We start from the raw sequence: 21,729 nt of genomic DNA, 5'->3' as shown, positions 1-21,729 counted from the left end.
TCATTATATGCCCATCTCTTTTTTAACATTATTGATGATGGTTGCTTTTGATCTACCTTCAGGTTTTTTACCAAAAACCTTGCCCTGATATATATTCGTCAAGAACTGGTCATGTCATATTACATATCCTATCAATTTCGCTCTTCTTCTTTTTATAACATTTAGCAAGGACTTCCTCTCATTCACTTCTGCTAACACTTGGATATGGAATATAATTCAACAAGTAAGCTTTTTTACTTTTAAAATACTAATTATTATTACCTTAGTACAGTCAAATTACTGCAGCTATTTAAATAATCATTGCACAAATGAATTACCAGTTGACAGTTATATTTCTATTATATTTTAATCCCCAACATCAATTCCATATGCTGATTTTTACTTCTTTATCTACATTAACCACAGTTTTCAACCCAAATTCTTGATGTTAAGATTTAAAGCTTAAGTTTTCTAGTTTTATTTCATTAACAAAAAATAAATTACAATTAATTAAAATTGAAAAATATAAACATATAAACTAAATAAATAATTTCATACTTATATCTTTCTTTATAACTATTTTAAACACTATTATTCTTTTATAAAATATTACTTTACACACTTGCATACACTACAGTATAAAAAAAGTTATTTATAAATAAATATAAAAAGTAATAACCTTACAAATAAAATCATGTTCTTTTATGTATTAAAATTGATACAACATTAAATTAAAAACACACATTCGTAAAACAAAGAATAAAATATGCTAATACTACTAATATAACTTTACACTAAAGTAAAAAAATTACTAATTTAGCAAGTTCTAAACAAATATTATAACATAATCTGCTCCGTTTTACAAATAAGTAACAGTATCATATTTCACTTTTTCTTTCCTTGCTTTTTTTCTTTTTCCATTGTAAGCTTCATAATAACATCTCTCATTGCTTCAAGTTCTGCAATCTCAGCCTGTTGTTGCACAATCTCGTTATCTTTATCACAGACAGATTTTTCCAAACCTTTAATGAGAGTTTCTTGTTGTTCTATTTTCTGAAAAATATAACAGTTTTATACATATTTTTACATATGCAAAATGGAAACACCACACAAATGTAAAAAAAAAGTAATAAACTCTGTAAGAGTAAATGTAGTAGTTTAAAATATGGCTCCAACAAACATTTTCTTTGGTCTAAACTGATTCCAAAAGCAACCACAATTTATTAACTGGATCTATTATTTATATAATGCTATCAAAACAAAAATTAACTGCATCAATTTCTCAGCTCTTGTGAGGTAGTCTTGCTCCATACTACCTCACAAAATTTGCTATATTCACACAAGTGTTAAATATATTTTTATTCTAGACTATTATCATGGACTCAAAATTAGAAAAAAGACCCAATATGAAATTTTATGTTGACCACTTTGCAATCAACCTTCAAAGTTTTAATAATCAAAGTTTGAAGTGTTTTACAGGCTTTGGTGACATAGATATGGACTGAACCCAGTGTTTTGAATGCCAGTCATAATTCAAGCAAGCAAATATAATGTAATAGGAATAAGATATTGGAGTCGTTACATACCAGCACATAATATATAAAATATTTTCTGACAAATTATTCTGAAGCTGACTGCCAACTGCAGTACAACATTCACCAGTCAGAGTTGACAAGGATGAAATTTCTTATACGGCAGCTCAGAATTCATCATATGATATGAAAATGTCTCAAGTAACTATCATTTATTAGCTGTTAACTCCTATGTGAAGGAGCACCATATGAATGTCAGCTGTGATCTAATTTCAATTTTTACTCCGATGATAACAATAACTTCCTGAGTGATGTGTTATCGATCTGTACTGCATTGAAAATGCAGCAAACAAATAAATGATTTACACTAAAAATCTATAAATGTATCTGAATCAGCTGAATAGCTAAGAGTGCTGTTCTGAACAAGCACAGTTGTTAGAACTATCGGCATATAAGATGGTGCAAAAAACTACTAGCATTTAGCAAACAATTAGCACGGTACTGGGCCGACTGAATAAATTATCATTTTAATATGGATGATATTTATAACCAAAAATACATACGATGCTATTTAATTGAAATTAGTTTACTATCCCAATTAATATTATTATTTTAAATTACTTTAAACAATTATTTTTTCTACCCACTTTAATGTTGTAGCTCGCAAATTCCAAAGTCGCTGTTGTCAGTAGATTCTGAAGAGCTCGTGTCCGATTTTGAACTCACACATCACAAAACTGTCGAAGTGCACATCATATAAATGTGCATATTCAATGTAGACAACATGCTTGCAGACACTGCTCCACTCAACTTCAGACACTTTATAAAATTCCTCTTAACTTAAGCTAACTTAAGAACATCTGACATATTAAAAGTTATATTTCTTTTAGCTATTTGCCCTTTCACTTGACTCCAAATTATTCCAATGGCATTTAAATCAGGGTTATAAGGTACAACATAGAACAGTGTGAGCATAATTCTCGAAAATTTCATCTAATTAGAAATTTCTTTTGAATTCCTTTGTTTAATTTTATAATATTACATAATTCAGTCTTCATCATAGCAGAACAGTTAATTCGTTGTTCAGCTAACCATTTCATCATATCGCTTTTAAAAAGTTAGAATTTGGCTGCTTTTATAGCAGAACATTGTGATACAATGCATTATCTAGTATAATGACCGACCAAACTGGCAAGTTGGGAATACAATTCTTCTGTAACCATTTCGTGTACTTTATGGAATCCATCGATTTGTGATAATCTCCTTTCATATTTGACTCATACATAAGTAAAGCATTGTTACTGAATCCATTATTACAGCGGGCATGAACAATTATTAATAATGAGCCCTTGGATACTGGTGTTTTCAGTCCCTCATGAAGGTTGTGTCTACCCACAATTTTGATGTTGCATGACTACTGTGAATGTAGGTTTCTTTGTGTATACAATCGGTTTTTCTTCTTCACGAAAGAAATAGTCAACCCGTTCTATTGTATTTTCTGGTCGTCTTCTTTTTTTCCATCTAAATCCAATTTTACGTAATCTTCTCCTTAAAGATCTTTCACTCCCTTTGAAATTAATTTCATTATCGCAGGCTTTCTGTATAATTATCTTCACAGTAGGAACGCATTTTTCAGTTACATAAAATTTATTTATGAAACGCCTCACAGCATCCATGTCAAAATGCACACAGTACTGGGGCAATTTACACATTTTCTCAGTAAAACGAACATGGATGGCTTCTCAGTTTCATTTGATTTCCCTTCTGCTAAAATTCTTTGGACTGTTTGTTTTGATACTTTTGTCGCTTGAACAACCATATTCAGGACATCAGTTTTCCTCACTATTCCGGTTCCGGCTTTGTTTTGTAAAATGAAATTGTAAACACTGAATATAATTTCCGTTGCCTGACTATGAACTACTGTACCTTTTCCTCTTAACTTGGGCATTTTAAAAGAAAATAGCTATACTGAAATATTAAAGATTTACATGACTGAATTTATGACTGATATACGACTAAATTTCATTTACAAGCCTTAAATGAAAACAACACAACAAATAGTAAAAATAAATCACTAACAGCTATTCACTTCATTAATTAAAATATACATCACAATAAATGTTCCCATAATAACTGATTTTAGAATATAATTATTAGTGATGTGTGACATATGCATCTTCACAGAGCAATGATAAGAGTAGATTAAAAATAGTAAATGAAATGCTTAGAATTGTGTTGTGTTTACAACAATTCGTAAATAGCACATTAGTCATTTATGATTCTACTATTATTAGTAGTTACACAACTGGAGGTAGGCCTAGATCACAACATCAATATATAATTTAGAATAAAACTCAACAATTACATATGCTACAGCAAGTTTATGAAACCTGTTTTTTATATATACCATACACGAAATATATAGAAAATGCCAATGTTTTTATAGTTTGCTTGTAACAGAGGCAATGCATGCAAAATGCTAGTATATAGTCTTTCAGTCCAACCTAAGTGCCGTTATGTATACCAATATCTGTCTACTTTACATCGAGGCCCGAAGTAAACAAAAAGATGCTGAGCGAGGCGTATGAACCAGGTGTACAAAACTGTGCGACAGCTACTTCGCACCTGATTTAGATTCTATTGTAATAATAATAATAATAATACAGAAATAATTGTCTATTGTTTGGTATATTCTAAAACATTTAATGTTTATTAAATTAAGAAAAGGTTATTAATTGTTAAACATACTAGTTTTCTTTGATGGTAATTTTGTTTTACCGTTACAGTAGTAATTGTCATATGCAGTTAGTAGCTATACAAAATAATAATGGTTTAATGAAATGATAAATATAAATAGGTTTGTAAATAATTTGTTAAGTGCTTTACACAAACCCTGAAGTACTATTTACATGTGTAAAATAAATTTAAAAATTCCTCAATTTTTAAGGTGCAGCATTTGAGAATAATCACAACCACTCAATACAATACCTTCACCTTCATTAATATTAGATTATGAGGAGTCATTTTCAAAATTAACAAGTTTATTCACCTTGATATCAACAAAATAATCCATCTTCCACATTTTTTTCTTCTTGCAGCACATGTTTAACACAGCTCCGCCAGTTACCTCAGTGATACTATTTTCAAATAAAACCTTTACATTCATTATTTTATAAGTTTTGTTATTCTGAGCTACAGATCCTTTTATCTTACTCCATACTAGTTCTACTGAATTCAGACTGCAGTGGTATGGTGAAAGCAGTAATACAGTATGTTCATTTGTTTTAGCTATATCATCAATTAGATGTTTGTTAAATTTTTGCTTATTTTTTTTTTTTAACTTCTTCTAGGAGTTCAACATTTAACTTTAAAAATGTAGAATCAAATGGGATTTGTTTTTCTCTCAGCCACGATATTATATTCGCTTTTGCCGTGATGTATTCAGGATTTTTTCTAATTTTACACTATGGTATGATGCATTATCCATAACAATAACACTATTCAGCAGAAATTATTTCATAATAGTATTAAACCAATTTAAAAAAAAAATTACCAATCATATCTTTGTGGTAATCAACCTTTTTATTGGATTTGAAAACTAATGCACCCTTTAATAAATCCATTTTCATTCCTTACATGACCTACAACCACTTACAGATTTATACCTTACTTACAGATTTTATACTAGTACTTAAATCAGACAGAAAAGCCTGTTCAGATGTCTTAACAGAAGTGTCACACCAAACTTTATGACTGAATGACGTTTGTTCACCCAATTTCATTCAGGTAAAAAATCTTTTTTCCCATTTTGCTAAACTCTTTAATTTGTTTCAAATATTTCCTTTGCCAAATCTTTATGCAATCTCTATCAATGATAAAACTATTTCTACTTTATCCTACAAATTTGAAATCCACCAATAAAAGAAATTTGTGTCAACTAGCCTGACTAATTTTCAGTAAGCCCGGATCACTTTCGACAGCTGAAAATATCTTACTGAGTGTGGGCAATTCATTTTTAAAAAAGAAACTGTGGATTTTGGTAGCAAAGCTGTCGAAGTTCACAACTTTGACAGCATTTTATTGAAATCATTAAATTGGCCTAAAATGGAAACGTATTCTTTTCTTTTTGGCGAGTACAATATCCTATACTTTTTCTTTTCAGCTCGCTCTCAATACTTGAAAAACTTCACAACATTTAAAAACACTTACAAACAAAAACTTAACTTTTAGCAATGTAATAAAGCAAATAAGTCATCAATTCCAGTACGATACTCATTTAAACCAAATTAATAACAAAAGCACCTTCACTCAAAGTAACTTTTATCAAGAGCAGTTAATAACACCACAGTTAAAATAACAGTGAAGTTTGACAAGACCAAGTAATCGTTTTTAAAATAGTCTCATAAATATAATTTAACTTTGCCATACAACTATAAATAACTATGAAGTATTGGTATTGTTTATTTAATCATACATGATATGTACAGAATTGCAGTTCAAATACTTGCACTAGCACGTGGAATGTTTGTTTATTCTATGCCTCTCTAGTAGTAAAAAATATGAATATTATAAAATTAGAAAACTGAAATTAGTATACATTTTTCAATAATGCATTGTTTACATTGCTATAAACCTAACATATCTATAATTACACAATAATAACTAATAATGTGTGACAATCTGAGATTAATAACAGACAGTAAGTAATGATTAACATATTTATCGTGCGGTAGCTATTTTAAAAGTTATGTCATTTTTGTCCACCTGGTGAATTGCATCAACTGGATGAAAGTTGTTATATGTATGTGTGTTGTGCATTACATGCATCACACACATGCAGACTGTTTACTTCAGGCCTCAATGTAAAGTAGACAGAAAATAAATATTTGCATGTGCCTTTGGACCAAAGATTTTCACTACATTCCATGTGATATTTAAAAATAGGCTATAAAAACAGGTATATATGCTACTATGCTAATAATCATTAATAAATTATTAATATAAAATACTAAAAAAGTAATGTATTACTATTAAAATTTTTAAAGAAATATATTACAAGAAACAGCATTTATTTAACTGAATTCCTAAACAGAAATAATAGCAGTATATTTTAATTTAAAAATCATTTTAAATTTAGAAATTAGTTCCTGATGATTTATTTATGCTATACTTAGCGACACTGATTTTTCAATATAGTGCATTTTGTACATTGTAATACAAAAATAAAGCCAAAAGGTATTCAATGAATGATAACAATATTAAAAAAATTAACATCTACATATTAGGTAATGATGAATCAAATCATTCATAATTATTTATACACATATAATTTGCACAGTTGGAATAACAAAGTTCTAAAATGTACTCACTTTTATAATAAAATAGTAATTATAATGTATTTTACCTCAATGGATACTTGATGCCTTAATATTTTTTTGGTTGTCAAAACGGAAACCTTATTGATATAGAAGGTTTCATAAAATATAAAATGATTAGTTATTATGTAAAAATGGTTATAGAGCTACAAGACTATATCTATTATAAGAGTAATAGAATGTAAAACCTTTTAAGATAATGATATTTTTGCTTTCTTGTATGAAGTACTAATGTTAGCAAAAATTTTGATTTTTAGACTTCAACGGAAATATCCATTTTGACCATCCCTGAATTCATTTTGACTAATTTCAGTGTGACATCTGCACATATGTACGTATCTATCTCGAATAACTCAAAAACGATTAGCCAGAGGATGTTGAAATTTTTGGACTTAGGACTGTTGTAACATCTAATTGTGCACCTCCCCTTTTGATAGCAATCGACTGGACCAAAAAAGTGTCCAAAATCCAGACTGCAGTAATAAGCCCTAATTGAGAGCTTTTCAATGATATATCATAAGTGGTACTTATTTTCATATTATTACTTATTTGATTCCAGAGTTATTGTCAAATAAAATTTGAATTAATGAAATATTTGGATCTTACAAGGGGAAGGCACATCGGTTCAAATCCGACTTCATCTCTTTTTTCTTTAATTTATATATATTGATTTATTAATAATTCCTCTGATTGTGAAAAAATTACAATAAATAATTCAATATCAATAAAAAAAATAATAATAATGAAAAATTATCAGAAGTTATTAATGAAATAAACTTTTATGTACTTTTCATTTTAAAAAATGTGTATATGTAATTTAATAGTACAAGGAAGTGTGGTCAGATTTTTAATAAAATCTTAATGAAAACCAATATGCAGTTTTTTTGTTTAACAGCCATCTAGCTTACCAACAGGTATTAAAATAACCTGAAAGAACAAATATATAGAAACCTTATGAAATATATACGTATATATAAAATAAATGGTTACCTTTTCTCTGTTTTGAATGACCAAACCCATGTCTTTCAATTCTTTACACTTCTGTCTCGTGATTTCTTCATTAGCCTCTAATTCCTTTTTCAGATTTAAAATGCACAACTTCAGTTCTGCAAATACATACAGATTACTTTTTAGAATAGTAATATGGTAAACAACAATGGTTAATTTTTATATAATGATGACAGACTGGAGAATACTAGACAAAATAGAGTCTAATAATATTAGATATGAGGGTCATCCAATAATTAAAGAGACAAATGACTATAGAAAAAATATTCAATGACATTTAAATTAAAGCACTTTTGAACATAATCCCTGGCTACATTTAGGCACTTGTTCCATCTTTCTGTGAGTTTTCTTATTCCAGTTTTCTTCTGTTTCTGGGCCATTCTTGCACCACATTGTTGAACCACACATTGTAGCTGAACACGTTATTATAGTTAAAATGAAACATTATCTTCTGCTAAAAACTTATAAAGTTCTGTAAAATGTGAAATCGGGTGTCTTTATGAGTCAAATGTCTGGGAACCCATCTTGAACATATATTGTGGTAACTTAGGTTATGGATAATTTTTTTTTTGTGTTTTTGGTGGGTGAAAAATGCTTCAGCATTATCATCACCTGGAATAAAATTTTATAAAAGAAAATAAATAGTAAAAAAAAGTCTTAAAAAATAAAAAATTAAACAAAAACTTACAACTAATATCAAAGCTAAAAATTTATTTTTAAAAAACATTTAAAACTAATCACAGATGAAAAAATAAAATTAAAAATAAGTTTAAAACTAAAAACGTAAAATTAAACTAAAAATAAAAAGAGTTTAAAAATGTCCATGAGGGGTGTGAAGGGCCCCAACTCGGATAACGGGAAGACTAGAAATCGATCAAAAACAAAACCTAGGTTAAAAACTAAAATATTTAAAAAACTAAAACTTACAACTAATAACACAAATAAAATATCACAAAAAAAATTAAAACTAATATCGCTAAAAAAGTATAACTAATATGACAGTGGGAAACTTAATAAGGAAACATTTATTTAAAAGGAAACAAAAAATTATAAAATTTAAATAAAGCTCAATCAATTTAATGAAGTCTGAGAGGGGGTGTAAGAGGTTCCATCTCAGATATAGAATACAAAAAAAATAAAATAAAAATTATAACAATTAAATGAACAGAAAAACAAAAATATTAAAATAATTCTTTAGCACTAGAATAAAAAATATATACCACAATTTTTAATTTTGTGTAAAATATTAACACCTCATAAAAATAGCAACACCCGATCTAAAATTCCCTTATTATTACCCAAAATTTGCCGAAAAGTTTCATGTAATTTAAATTTACGACGCAAAGCTGCATAACATATGCAATTCCCTAGTATGTGGCGTACAGTCATGAGGCAGTTACATTGTGCGCATAGGGGTGTGTGTCCTGCTAACATCAGGTACTTGTGTGTAACTCTGGTAAGTCCTAATCGCAATTGACAGAGGACCAGTTCCTCACGACGAATTTTTTTGTATGAGGAGTCCCATGGCAACACAGAATCTTTAACGGGCTGAAGTTTGTTATTAACAGTAGCCATCCAGTCACCTTGTCACTTTGCACGAAGAGACTGTTTTATACAATTAATATAGTCAGAAGTAGCAACACAAATGGTGAAAGGAGGTTGATTATATGCGTCTTTAGCAACGGAATCTGCATGTTCATTACCTGGAATTCGCACATGGCTAGGAATCCAACAGAAACTCAGCTGTGTTACAATGGTTCAACTCAGCGACTGCATTATAGATTTTAGTGACCAAAGGATGTCTAGAGTAGAAACCTTGGAGTATACTACATGAGTTACTACAAATAAGGAAATGACGGTATTCTGGGTTAACGATATTCAATGCCTTCTTGAGTATACAGTTCAGCAGTAAATATACCTTTAATATTAGGCAGACCAAACATATAGAATCTGCTATTAAGAATAAATGCGCATCCAATGGCATCATTCTGTTTTGATCCATCTGTATATACTATTACATCTGGGTTTATCTTGAAGAGTATATGGTGAAAACTTTGTTGAAAGACAACAGGTGGTGTTGATTGTTTTTTGTGTATGGTGAGATAAAAATAAAATTTATACAATTGATTCTCCACAGAGGATATGAACAGGGATACATTGGAAAAATAGAAGGAATGTCAACATTTAAAAACTGTAGTAACTACCGGGTACATAGACCCATAGGTGCAGTATAATGTAGATGGTCTTCATTTCTTTTTAAATTAGGATTTGCAAGAAGTGTGGTTAAAGCCGAGTGATTCAGTTTCCCTTTTAGACGGGCAAAGTAAGATGCTAGAAGTTGATCACGTCTATTCCAAAGTGATGGTTCATTGCACTCAACAAGTATGCTAGTGGCAGGGCTTGATCTAAAAGCACCTGCAGCAAGACAGAGAAAAGCATGATGTAGAGCATCTAATATGGTTGTATCTAGGCGATACAACCATTTTCTAAGCAAGAACGAACAAAGGAATAATAAAATCTCACCATACATGACCTCAATGGCTCTCCAATTGGTGTTGCTAAGGACTTGCAGCATATCTAAAAGTTTGGAACATTTTATTTTTAATTCATTGATGGTTTGACCCAAGTAAGGCAGCTAACAGAAAATAAACCTAATATAGGGAGATATAGTAATTAGCTAGTTGAGAAAAACTTGCAGAGTGGAAGGGTCTCGCAGCTGAGAAAAGAATACACATTTTGTTTCCTCAGGTGAAAAGGTAAAGCCGGTAACCCTGGACCAAGTTTCAAGGTGAGATGTAGTGTTCTGCAGCAATTTATCTGCTGTGGCTGTTGAACGGGATGTAATATATATAGCAAAGTTATCAATAAATAATGAACATGAAACAGATGGCTGCACACATTTAGTAATACTATTGATGGGTATAGAAAATAAGGTGGTATTTAAAACATTCCTTGAGGTATTCCATTCTCCAAGGTGACTCTACCCAATAAGGAATCTCCAACACGAACAAGAAAAGTTTGGTAATTTAAGAAACCCCTGATATGCAAGCACACAGCCCTTGACTTCCTATTCTTTAAGGGTGTTAAGAATACCACATTGCCATGCCGTGTTGTACGCCCTTTTGATATTAAAGAAGATAGCTATGAAACGTTTTAAATAGCTACTTCCTCCAGTAACACAAAATGGTCAATGGAAGAATGACCTTGGTGGAAACCACACTGTTATAGACATATAAGGCCATGTCTCTCCAAGTACCATGTGAGCCTGTGATTCACCATTTTCCCCATCACTTTGCATAGAAAGCTTGTTAAAGAGAGAGGACAGTAGCTTGAGGGGCTTCCTTTGTCTTTACCAGGTTTAAGTCCTGGTACGACAATGGAATCTGACCAGACCAAAGGGAAAACTTTTGAGGAGAATAGACTATAAAATACACAATAGGTGTTGTAGTGCCGAACTAGGAGGGTGTGAGAGCATACTGAGACGAATGTTATAAAATCCAGGGAAGTTGGCACATGAGTTTTAAGTGCATGTGACAACTTGTTGAATGAAATTGGAGTGTATAATTCACTGACCGAATAACCAACGTTCAATGATAGTACTTCCAACTGTGATTTGTACTTCTGAAATTCATTACTGTATGATGAGGTGAGGGATAACAAACGAAAAGAATCTGCCACAGTACTTGGCACTGTAGAAGGTGATGTAAGGAGTTCTCCTTCATAAATCAGTTTGAGAATGGATTGTTTTGGTATCCGCAGATTGTATGGATCTTTTTCCACGTCTATGAAAGATGGTGTCCATGAAATTCCTCCTAGCGTCTACGAATACCCGACGACATACTGCTCTAGCCTTATGGTACAAATCTAGGTGTTCATTTGTAGGCCTACAGTTAAATTTGCACAGTGCTTGTTGTCGATTGCTAATAGTATTTTGGCAATCAGCATTCTACCAAGAAATGGAAGGACGTCTTGGGTTTCCTGATGTTTGTGGGATATACCTATTAGCATTTTCAAGTATCAGAGATGTAAAAGAGGTAAGTTTGTCAAGGGCATCTTCACCATCATCATACTCTGATGGGAAAGCTTCACGGTAACTGTTCCAATTCACCTTTTCAACAATCCATCTCTGTGGCCTTTTATTCACCTTGCAGTCGACACCAAAATTTAAAGTAATTGGCCTGTGGTCACTGCCGTGAAGGTTGTCACAAGCAGACCAATTAAAACGTAAATTTGGTGAGCAAAAGGAGATGTCGATATTTGAAAGTGTTACAGACAACATCCATCCCAGAGGAGGTGGTTGTGTGGACTCCCTTAATAGGGAGTTTATTTAGTGGCTTACCACCAGTTGTATTTACGCCTGTCTGCAAAAATGAAACGTTAGAGACAAGAACTTTGAGAGGGATCCCATTAGTGTTAGTTTTAGTAGTTGTAACTACTGACTTCTTATTCATCTTTGTTAACTGAGAAATAGTTGCAGTAAGAGAAGTAACCTGATCAAATAACACCTGAACAACCTTCTTCAGCTCACTGCAGGATCCATACTGTTTGTTTTCTATATTTATAAGAGCTTTACTTGTCGCGGCAGCGAGAGAGACATCCGGTTTAATCAGGTTTCGAGAGCTAACAGTTTTTTTATATTCTCTTTGGGTGGCTGGGAAAGAAAGCTTTTGTTCAGTACAGATTTTTAGGATAGCTTTCTCTTCTTTGAAACTTGGGCAATCTTTGAGCAAGATTGAGCTCAATGTTTTCCTCCGCAGTTTGCACATCTTTCTTCCTCCTGACAGTCAGTGTCCTTGTGGTCTTCTTTTGCACATCTAGCACATATTGCGGTGTTCAGACAAGAAGTTGTGGTATGACTGTTATCTTTGACAATGGAAACTCGGTCGTCAGTTAGGGATGAACGGTCATACTCTAACCACTAGGTATCACACTTTAATTTTCTCCGGTAGTGTGGGGAAGTTGAAGATAAAAATGAGGGAGGGAGTAGGTTCTTCCATCCCACTCTGACGCCTCATTATTTTCTTCACCTCTGTCACATCTTGGGAACAAAGCTCTTTGGTAATTTCTTTAATGTCCATCTCAAGAAGATCCTAGCCAAAAATTACTCCTCGGCTAGGTATTCAAGGTTTTAAGATATACCACACTTATATCGCCCATATTTGTAATGATGTAACAGCGATCGACCTTGCTCATCACTGAAAGTCTCTATTAGAATTGATGTGGCTCTCAGTTTTCTTATGTTCCTGGAGGAACTGCTTGAGCCAGTTACTATTTTATTGATCATGAAATCTTATGAAGGGTGCCAACCTTCCTGATTACTGCATAAAACTACAAATCTTACATTTGTGTATTTTAAAGGTGATTTGTCACCATTTAAATTATTTACCTTGGGACAGCTGTCATCAGCGGACAAAGCTGATTGAGGTCTTTAACAAGACATATGATGGTGGCTTTTTCAGATGGATCACCAGCCATCATAGGATTTGTCATTTTGGTCCCACAAGTACCGGTGATATAACGAACCACTCCAGCAGAGTGCATGTGTACTGCAGCTACAGCTAAATGTAACTGGGTTTGCTCTGGTGTCCAGAGGACATCGTTCAAGACTCACTACATAGAGCCATTCACCCACCAGCACGATAATTTCCACCTTGGGTTACAGTTGCGTTTTGTAAGATATCGCAACACCATCGAGTGTAAATGTAAGAAAAAAGTGTAGGATGCTGTGTAGTTGTGTAAGGGTATATGTTGTAATTTGTGTAGTGTTCATTTGTATGTGTATAGTGTAGTGTTCTGCAGTTCTGGGTGGTCGGAAGAAAGGCTGCAGAGGCTAGGGCCATGGGGAAGCCAACCCTCAGTCTTAAAGAGTAAGATTACCTGTCAGGGTGATAACACAATGAATAGTACCAATACTCAGTACAAATTTCAGCAACTTTCCAAATTTTTATCCATCTGCCCTTGTGGAATAACATCATTAAAATGATTCAAATCCCTAAGATTAACTTTTAATTCGCTAATAAAAGTTTACACAGTTAACATACTTTTACCATACTGTTTTAAAATCCGCAAGTGAATTTCAGTTGGTTTTAAACCAACAGAAAACAAAAGATCTTATCACACCATGTTGTCTTCCATGGTACAAATTTCAAGCGAAACCAACATTTTGAAATAAACAAAAGTAGTTATAATAAAAAACTTTTTCAATGGCAGATATTTTCTACATCTGAAGTACCAAGCTGAACATCACATAGTTTCAGTTTATTCTACTAAATAGTTTCCCTTTTTGCACGTCTTTTTAATTTTTGAGGACTCTTGAATCTTGCTAGAATTTTTTTGTTGAAAAATGTTTAAGGAAGCATTTCACCAATACAATACTCTATTGTTAACAGAATATTGTGGACAATGTTTATATTGCTTGAATTTTAGGTTGGCCTACATTTGTATATCTATTGTTTGCTTTTTTATTTAAAAAAAAATAATGATATTAATGCAATCTAAAAACACAAAATTTCAAAATATATTGTTTTTATAAACTAACTATACTGTAAATATAAAATAATAATATTGTAATAAGTAATGAAAGATACACTTAAAAGAATGTTTTAATTAAGGTTTTTAAATAAGATTTTACATAAGGTTTCTAATGAAGAAATGTGAAAGAACAGTAGATGATAAGGCTGTTGGTCTGCACTTTGACTCAGAAGTGATGAAGCGAGCAAGTATGAAAAATAAATTAAGTAAACTTTGTTATTCTAGAATAAATTATAGATTGGGTCTTCTATAGATAGAATATTTTAATTGGTACTGTCACAAACTAACATCAATTATTATTAATCCTACTTTTTTTCCATAATGATATGTTATCCTATTTAAAAAAAACTCATTACTTTATAATATCAGGTATCATTCCTTATGTGTATGTAGTCTTTATAGAGGTGAATTATTTTAAAATAATCTTTAACGGTCACCTTCTACAAGTTATGCAACAGTGTTAAGTGCACAATTTCAATTATAGTTATGTAAAACTGATCTATCTCAACACAAGGTTTGAAAAATTCTTTATTTATTAAAAATCTAATTTAAAATTATTCTCTATTAATGAACAAGAAATCATCTGAACATATATATATATATATACATGTACTATTCAATACAGAATATAATTAAATTCATTACCTTCTTGCTTTTCAAGATCACGCTGATGATCATTTTCCATTTCTTCAATCTTTTCCTTTAAGAGTACATTCTGCTGTTGAGACTCTCTAAGATTTTGTTTAACATTATTGAGTTCTTTTAACAGTTCTTCAACAACATTTTTACTGGCTTTTAAATCTTCTGTCACCTGTTAATTTGGTAAAAAAAAAAAAAATTGATAAAAATCAACACATTAAAAACATAAAAAGTAACTTCACAAAATTTAATTAAAAAGATTTTTATTATCAACCTACAAAAAAAAACCGTCACTCATCAAGCTTCTGCATTCTGTGGTGAATTAATTGATTAATTAACAGTAAAAATAAAATTGCACAAACTGCTTTATAAAAAAATAATTCTATAAAATTTCTTTAAAATCAATTTATATATATTTATTTCTACAATACCAATAATATCACCTATTATTGCATCATTTTAAAAAATATTTAGTACTTTTTTTTTTAAGACCTTATTATAAGTTAAAATACAAGGTGTGTGAGAAAAGTAATGAGACTGACTTTTTTCTTACCAAAGTTTTTATTTTTTTCAAATAACAATATTATCCCCTTCAAAGTAGTACCCTTGGGCAGCTATACACCGGCGAAGTCATTGTTCCCACTCCTGGTAGCAGCGCTGGAAGGCTTCAACTGGTAGGGCTTTTAACTGGTCGGTCACAGTCTTTTGAATGCTCTCCAGAGTTCCAAAATAACTTCCTTTTAAGACATGTTTCAATTTTGGGAAAAGGAAGTCACAAGGACTCAAATCAAGTGAATAGTGGGGGTTGAGGGGCCGTAGGAATGCGTTTTGAGGTCAAAAATTCGGCACCGATTTCACACAAATCTTTCGCATGTCCAAATTGTCTGTCAAAATTTGATGTACAGTGAAATTTTTTAAATTTAACTCTTCACTCATCATCCTTATTGTTAAACAATGGTCTGATTTCACAAGAACCCTCACACGCTCAACGTTTTCATCAGATTTTGAAGTTGAAGGTCTCCCTGAGCGAGGTTGATCTTCAACGTGTTCTCGGCCTTCCAAAAATTATTTGTGCCAGCAGAATGCTTGTGCTCTTGATAAGCAATGTTTCCCATAGGTCTGTTTCAACTTTTCAAAGGTCACACTCGGGGATTCCCCAAGTTAAACACAAAACTTGATTGCACAATGTCACTAAATTCCGATGCTCCATTTTCGTAACACACAACAAAAACACAACTTCACTGATGGCACTTTAAAAAATTATGTGTTGGCTGAATGGAGTTGAAACTCGTACTGAGCATTTGGAAGGGATGAACAAACTGGTCTAGCACTGACCACTGATCTAGACACAACATTGCCAGATCACTTGTAGTGTTACCAATCTCATTACTTTTCTCATACATCTAATATATGTTTATCATTTATGTAACACTAGCTACCTGGACCAGCTCTGCAGGCCCAGCAGCTAGCCCTTCAATGAGAGAAAGAGTCATATTTTTAAAGGGAAAATTTAAACCACAATTTCTGTAAGATTTTTTTAATTGATATTCTATTTATTAGCCATGAATATAATCAAATTAATTAAAACTTATTTTGACTTACATACACGTTACCAGCTACAGCTATAAGCAACACCAAGTGGATGTTGAATAATGTCGTCGAACAATAAAAATTAAGTAAAATACACACCTATAGTAAAATCAAAATATATTACAATACATTAAAGTTGAAAAAAAAATAAAAAGATTATTATCCCATATAGTTAATAAGGTAGTTTGTAAATTATGTTTTTCTGTCGATTCTCAGGTTGAATGAATAAATTTCTTGGTGAACCAACTCTTGAGCGCGCCACATATAATTGACTGATCAAAATAACTATCTTCCAACAGAAATCCAGCAGTGTTTAGGGATTGTCTCTGTGATTTGTTGATAATCATAGCGTATGATATTCTTACAGGGAATTGCAAATGTTTAAATTGGAATGGAAAATTGGTTGAAATTATTAGAATCCTAGGTATGAAAACATCTTTCCAGTAAGAAATGTTACTTCTATATTTCTTGATAAAATTTTGATGTATAATCAAGTGCCAATGCAAAGTTTTCATGGCTTGAGATTATGGACCAATGGTGTTGCGGCGGGTGGCTGCACATGGCTCCATCCACTGCACACAGCTCTCGCTAAAAGTAGTCCGTTGTCAATTAATTTACAGATTTAATTTAATTTCTAAGCGTAGATTATTTTTATTTTTTGAGCCATAAATATAATCAAATTAATTAGAACTTATTTCAACTTATATACATCTTGTAGCCCTGAATATTGACCAATTAAAATTTGGATTTTATCTGTTAATAATGCGACTGTTAGGCGACGACAAACATGCAGGAGGATAATTTAATATGCATATATATTAATGTTGTAAAATGGTGAAAGGGGCAAATTTGACCGTTTTTTTAGTTGCAACTTTTGAATTTTTGTTTTAGAATGATCCTGAAGGTGTAGATATGGGCCCTGTGAAGTTTGGTTAATGTATGTTTAGTATTGTGGTCACAGAACAGTTACAGACAGAATTGGTATAATTTTTTAAAATATATGATCATATCTCTAAATATCAATAAATAGAAAATGCAGAATTTGTTTTTTAAAGTTGACAGAAAAAATAAACACTATAAATTTCTTCGTATATAATATTTTAAATCATGCAATGATAATGAACTGCTATTTGTGCAGAAAAGATTAACCGATAGGCTAATTATTCTAGTCAACTAACCCATATATATATATATATATATATATATATATATATATCCAGTGCATGTATAAATATCAAAGTCTATTCTATCACCCACCCAGTGCATATATATATAAGTGTTTATAAAGTTCATTTCAAGAACTGAAGGGATGAGATTCAGGAAAATAGAGCAACTCATTTCAAGAATGTTTGCCATAACTTTATTATTTATATGGATTTGAATAAATAAGGTCACTTTCTTCGACATAAAATGCTAAACAGTTTTTGTAATTACATTTAAATAAACCAATGATTGCAAAAATATTAACAATTGAAAAGTTTACATGGTCGCCATTTTGAAATGGATTGAGAAATCAAGTTTATTACTACAACACGAGTAAACCTCTAGGTACCTTAGCATTACACAAAATTTCAGCTCAATACAACTACCATTCCTGAGAAATAAATTTTTATATTGAAAATACAAAATGAGTAGAAGCAAAGCCGTTGTCTAGAAGCCAAGGACACAAGTTTAACTGTTGGAAGTAACCTGTTAGCTGCAAATTTTGAACCTTCTGCAAGCGGAAAGGATAAAAATTTTCTTTCCATAGAATTCGTGACGCTTTTTGTTTTTGGCAAACCAGTGCGACATGAAATTTGCCTGTTACTACATTGACCTGAGCTACATGGTAAATGCTGAATCACACAATATATGAATGTTTATGATATACAGAAAGAATAATATGATTTTCTCTCTATTTTTTGTCCGTTTTGCTTTGATAAAAAAATGATTGATAAAAGTTTTTAATTTTACATTAATTTTTTCAGAATTAAATTCTCTTCAAATTTTGATACTAAATCTTTTGCATTTATCAGTTGTTTAACAAACCTATTCTACTACAAACCTAAAAAAAATTGTTATTTGACACCAAATTTTGTGTTTTACATTGGATATCTTAAAAACTACTTGAGTTACAGTTTTGGGACCTGTTTTATCCTATTTCCAAGCTCAAATTACATAAGAAACTGCCAACTTTACTCTTTAGTTTTATGGAAAATAGACAGAAAATTGTATTATTGTTTCTACACCTAATAAACATTATTCTTAATATAGCAAAACAAAAAAAAAAGATAAGTAAAATACATGAAATGATAAATGGTAACAGAATAACAAGCCTCAGAGTTACTGTTCGAAATTACCTCCTTCACAATGAAAACAGCACTCTGCCCGATGTAAAATACCTCGAGTGAATTTCCATATCATCTTGGATTGTTTCATATAAATTCAATAGCATTTCATGTCAATTAAATTGAAAGTACTTTCGTGGGATCCCACATTCTGTCATGATTGAAATAATTCCATTATCACATAATAAAAATATAAAAATACTAAAATCCTGATAATTGTGTATTAATTCACATGAGTACTGCTATGTGTTACAGTTTTTATAAGAATGTCTCTCCCTCAAACACTGTCTGATGATTTATCAAATTGAAATTTTGTTTGTATTTATATATATAATATTTTTCTAACATATTTAATTTTATTTATTTAAGTCATCTTTATTAATTTCAGAAAATTAATAAAAATTTATGTTAATATCAAAAATAGAATGTTTATTATTTATTAAATTGTCTGCTATATTGGATAAATCTAATTTATTATTTCTGTAATTTTTATAATGTTTAAGAAATCTAGTTTTATAGGATTTATTTTACCTACATAAATAGTATCACAATCATTACATCTAATTTTATAAATTCCACTCAAACTGTTTATTTTATTATTACTATTTATATATCTTAAATCCTACCCTACTAAAGGACATTTGTATGTGTCTTTCTGTGTGTGTGTCCATCCCCGGTAGCTTAGCACTGGAATGTACTGATCACTAGCAGAAAATCCTGATTTGTTAGTACATGTCTCATGGTGGTCAGGTATTACTTGTTATATTATTATATATTGATATATTCCATATATATGCAAAATATATATTAATATATTTTTTTATTTTTCTGGGTTTAACTAAAACCAAAAAGTAGGCAATGGAATGTACCAAACACTAGCAGAAAATCCCGATTCGTTAATAACAATTTCTAATTTAACTTTCATTATATCAATTTTCAGTATTAAAAAAAAAAAAAAAATTTACACAAGAGGTAATCAATTTTGGACACTTAATAATCACATTTTGAGACGCCTCCCACCTGGAGAGCTTGCCTACAGCACGCCTCTGCAGCTAGTATTTTACTATGTGGTTATTAGGTTTGTGTGCTGGTTTAAATATTGTTGTTTTAGTAATGTTTTCAATGACATTATTAGTGTATAAAAGCTTTATGTATATTTTTTCACTCTTTTTTTTTGTCTTATTATGATTATTTGGAAAGGTAGTTATTTTGTTTTGATAGTTGTTTTTTTATAAATAATATTAATTAAAGTAGTATCATATCCATTTTCAAGCACTATATGTTTTATGACTTTTATTTCATCATTTAACTTTTCTTTGCTCTATTATGTATATATTTTATTGTTCTATTTATCATCATATTTGTAGAAGAGTTTAATTTTATGAGACCAAGGTGATTTAGTTTTTTATGAATAGTTATATCATTAGATATAGGTTTTCTATATGTGGATATTTAATTTTGGTTTTCCTTCTTTATTTCAATATCGACATCTAAATAATTTAACATTCTATTATTATAATCTGAATTTTATCAGTCCACCAGGATACCCCTTTGATGCCAATGCATTTCTTCTTTTGGGGCTACATAGAAGATTAGGTATACTAAAGAAAATCTAGTCACTTTACCACCTGTGCCAAAAAATAACAGCAGTAGTGGAAGTGATTCTAGTAGACAGCTATCCAGAGTAAGGGATAAGGTAGATAATCAGTTTGATGTTTACAGGCTATAAACACTGCTCATATTCAGTTACATAAATAAGTAAAAAATTTTAGACTTTGTACTTATCTAATAAAACAATAATATATATAATTCTGCATTATATATATATATATATATATAAATAAAGAACTGTTAACACTGTCTTGTATTAGCTTGGTAGAATAAGACTCATCAACACACCTGTGCCAGTTCATAATGTAGGTGTATTTATTGTTTGGGAGTTGAGCTTTGTTTGCTGTTTGTGAATACATGAAATAAGTATGCATAAACTACATTAAAATAATACGATTTATAATTTGATTTCACATACAGTTTTCATTAATAATGTTTACATACAGAGTAAATATGTACCTGGGTATATTTGTTCTGCGTGGCTTGTAATAATGATTCCACTGAAACTAGATTCCGTTGTAAGCTGGTAACAGCAGACTGAGATGCTTCAAGGCTTTGCTCTTTATTATGTAATTCAGATAATAATTTGTTCATTTCAGATGTCATGATCGACAACCTATGTCTTAACTGTGTGCAATAATTATCAACAGCTTGTAAATTACCTTGTAACACACTTTCTGTATGACTCATAGCAGCTACTCTATACTCATATAATTCTAGTACTGCAGCTGTTCCAATGCTACCTAACTGAAAAAAAAAACCTTAACGTAATAAACTTTAAAATTACTTAAAATTTAATTTATGTGTTCATAATATTACTTCTTTCAGGATGACTGCTTAATCCTGTGATCTCTTCCATTGGAAGCTACAATTTAAAAAAGAAAAACCTAGAGTATTCTTTTTATAAGTAAATAATCAGAAAGGTTATTTCCACCCAAAAAAATTACAGAATAAAATATCACATTTAAAAAAACAAATTTTGAAAAAAGCTACAAGCAAGTGATAAGCATAACATTATATAAAGAAAAATTCTCAAACAAACAAAAACAATAACAAGGGGACACTACAAATAAATAAAATCAAACCAATGTGGATGAAAAGATTTTCCCGTAAACTATGCACAATACAAAAAAATGA

The 21,729-nt window shown here is 30.8% G+C and overlaps 1 protein-coding gene across 1 annotated transcript in view; it reads right to left on the bottom strand.

The window, feature by feature from the left end:
- Window positions 1–327: 327 nt before the first annotated feature.
- Window positions 328–21,729, bottom strand: part of LOC142324723 (uncharacterized) — a 79,943-nt gene continuing 58,541 nt past the window's right edge. The window contains exons 11-14 of the mRNA XM_075365641.1: window positions 21,052–21,339; window positions 15,071–15,236; window positions 7,877–7,992; window positions 328–1,032 (exon numbers count right to left, since the gene is read on the bottom strand). Coding sequence (XP_075221756.1) covers window positions 865–1,032; window positions 7,877–7,992; window positions 15,071–15,236; window positions 21,052–21,339 — 738 coding nt within the window. The 3' untranslated portion in view covers window positions 328–864. The remainder of the gene's footprint in view (window positions 1,033–7,876; window positions 7,993–15,070; window positions 15,237–21,051; window positions 21,340–21,729) is intronic.

Source organism: Lycorma delicatula, chromosome 5 (genome assembly GCF_047948215.1).
Source record: "Lycorma delicatula isolate Av1 chromosome 5, ASM4794821v1, whole genome shotgun sequence".
Taxonomy (NCBI): Eukaryota; Metazoa; Arthropoda; class Insecta; order Hemiptera; family Fulgoridae; genus Lycorma; species Lycorma delicatula.
The sequence above is the reverse complement of the archived record's forward strand: the minus strand, read 5'-3'. Positions and strand labels throughout refer to the sequence as shown.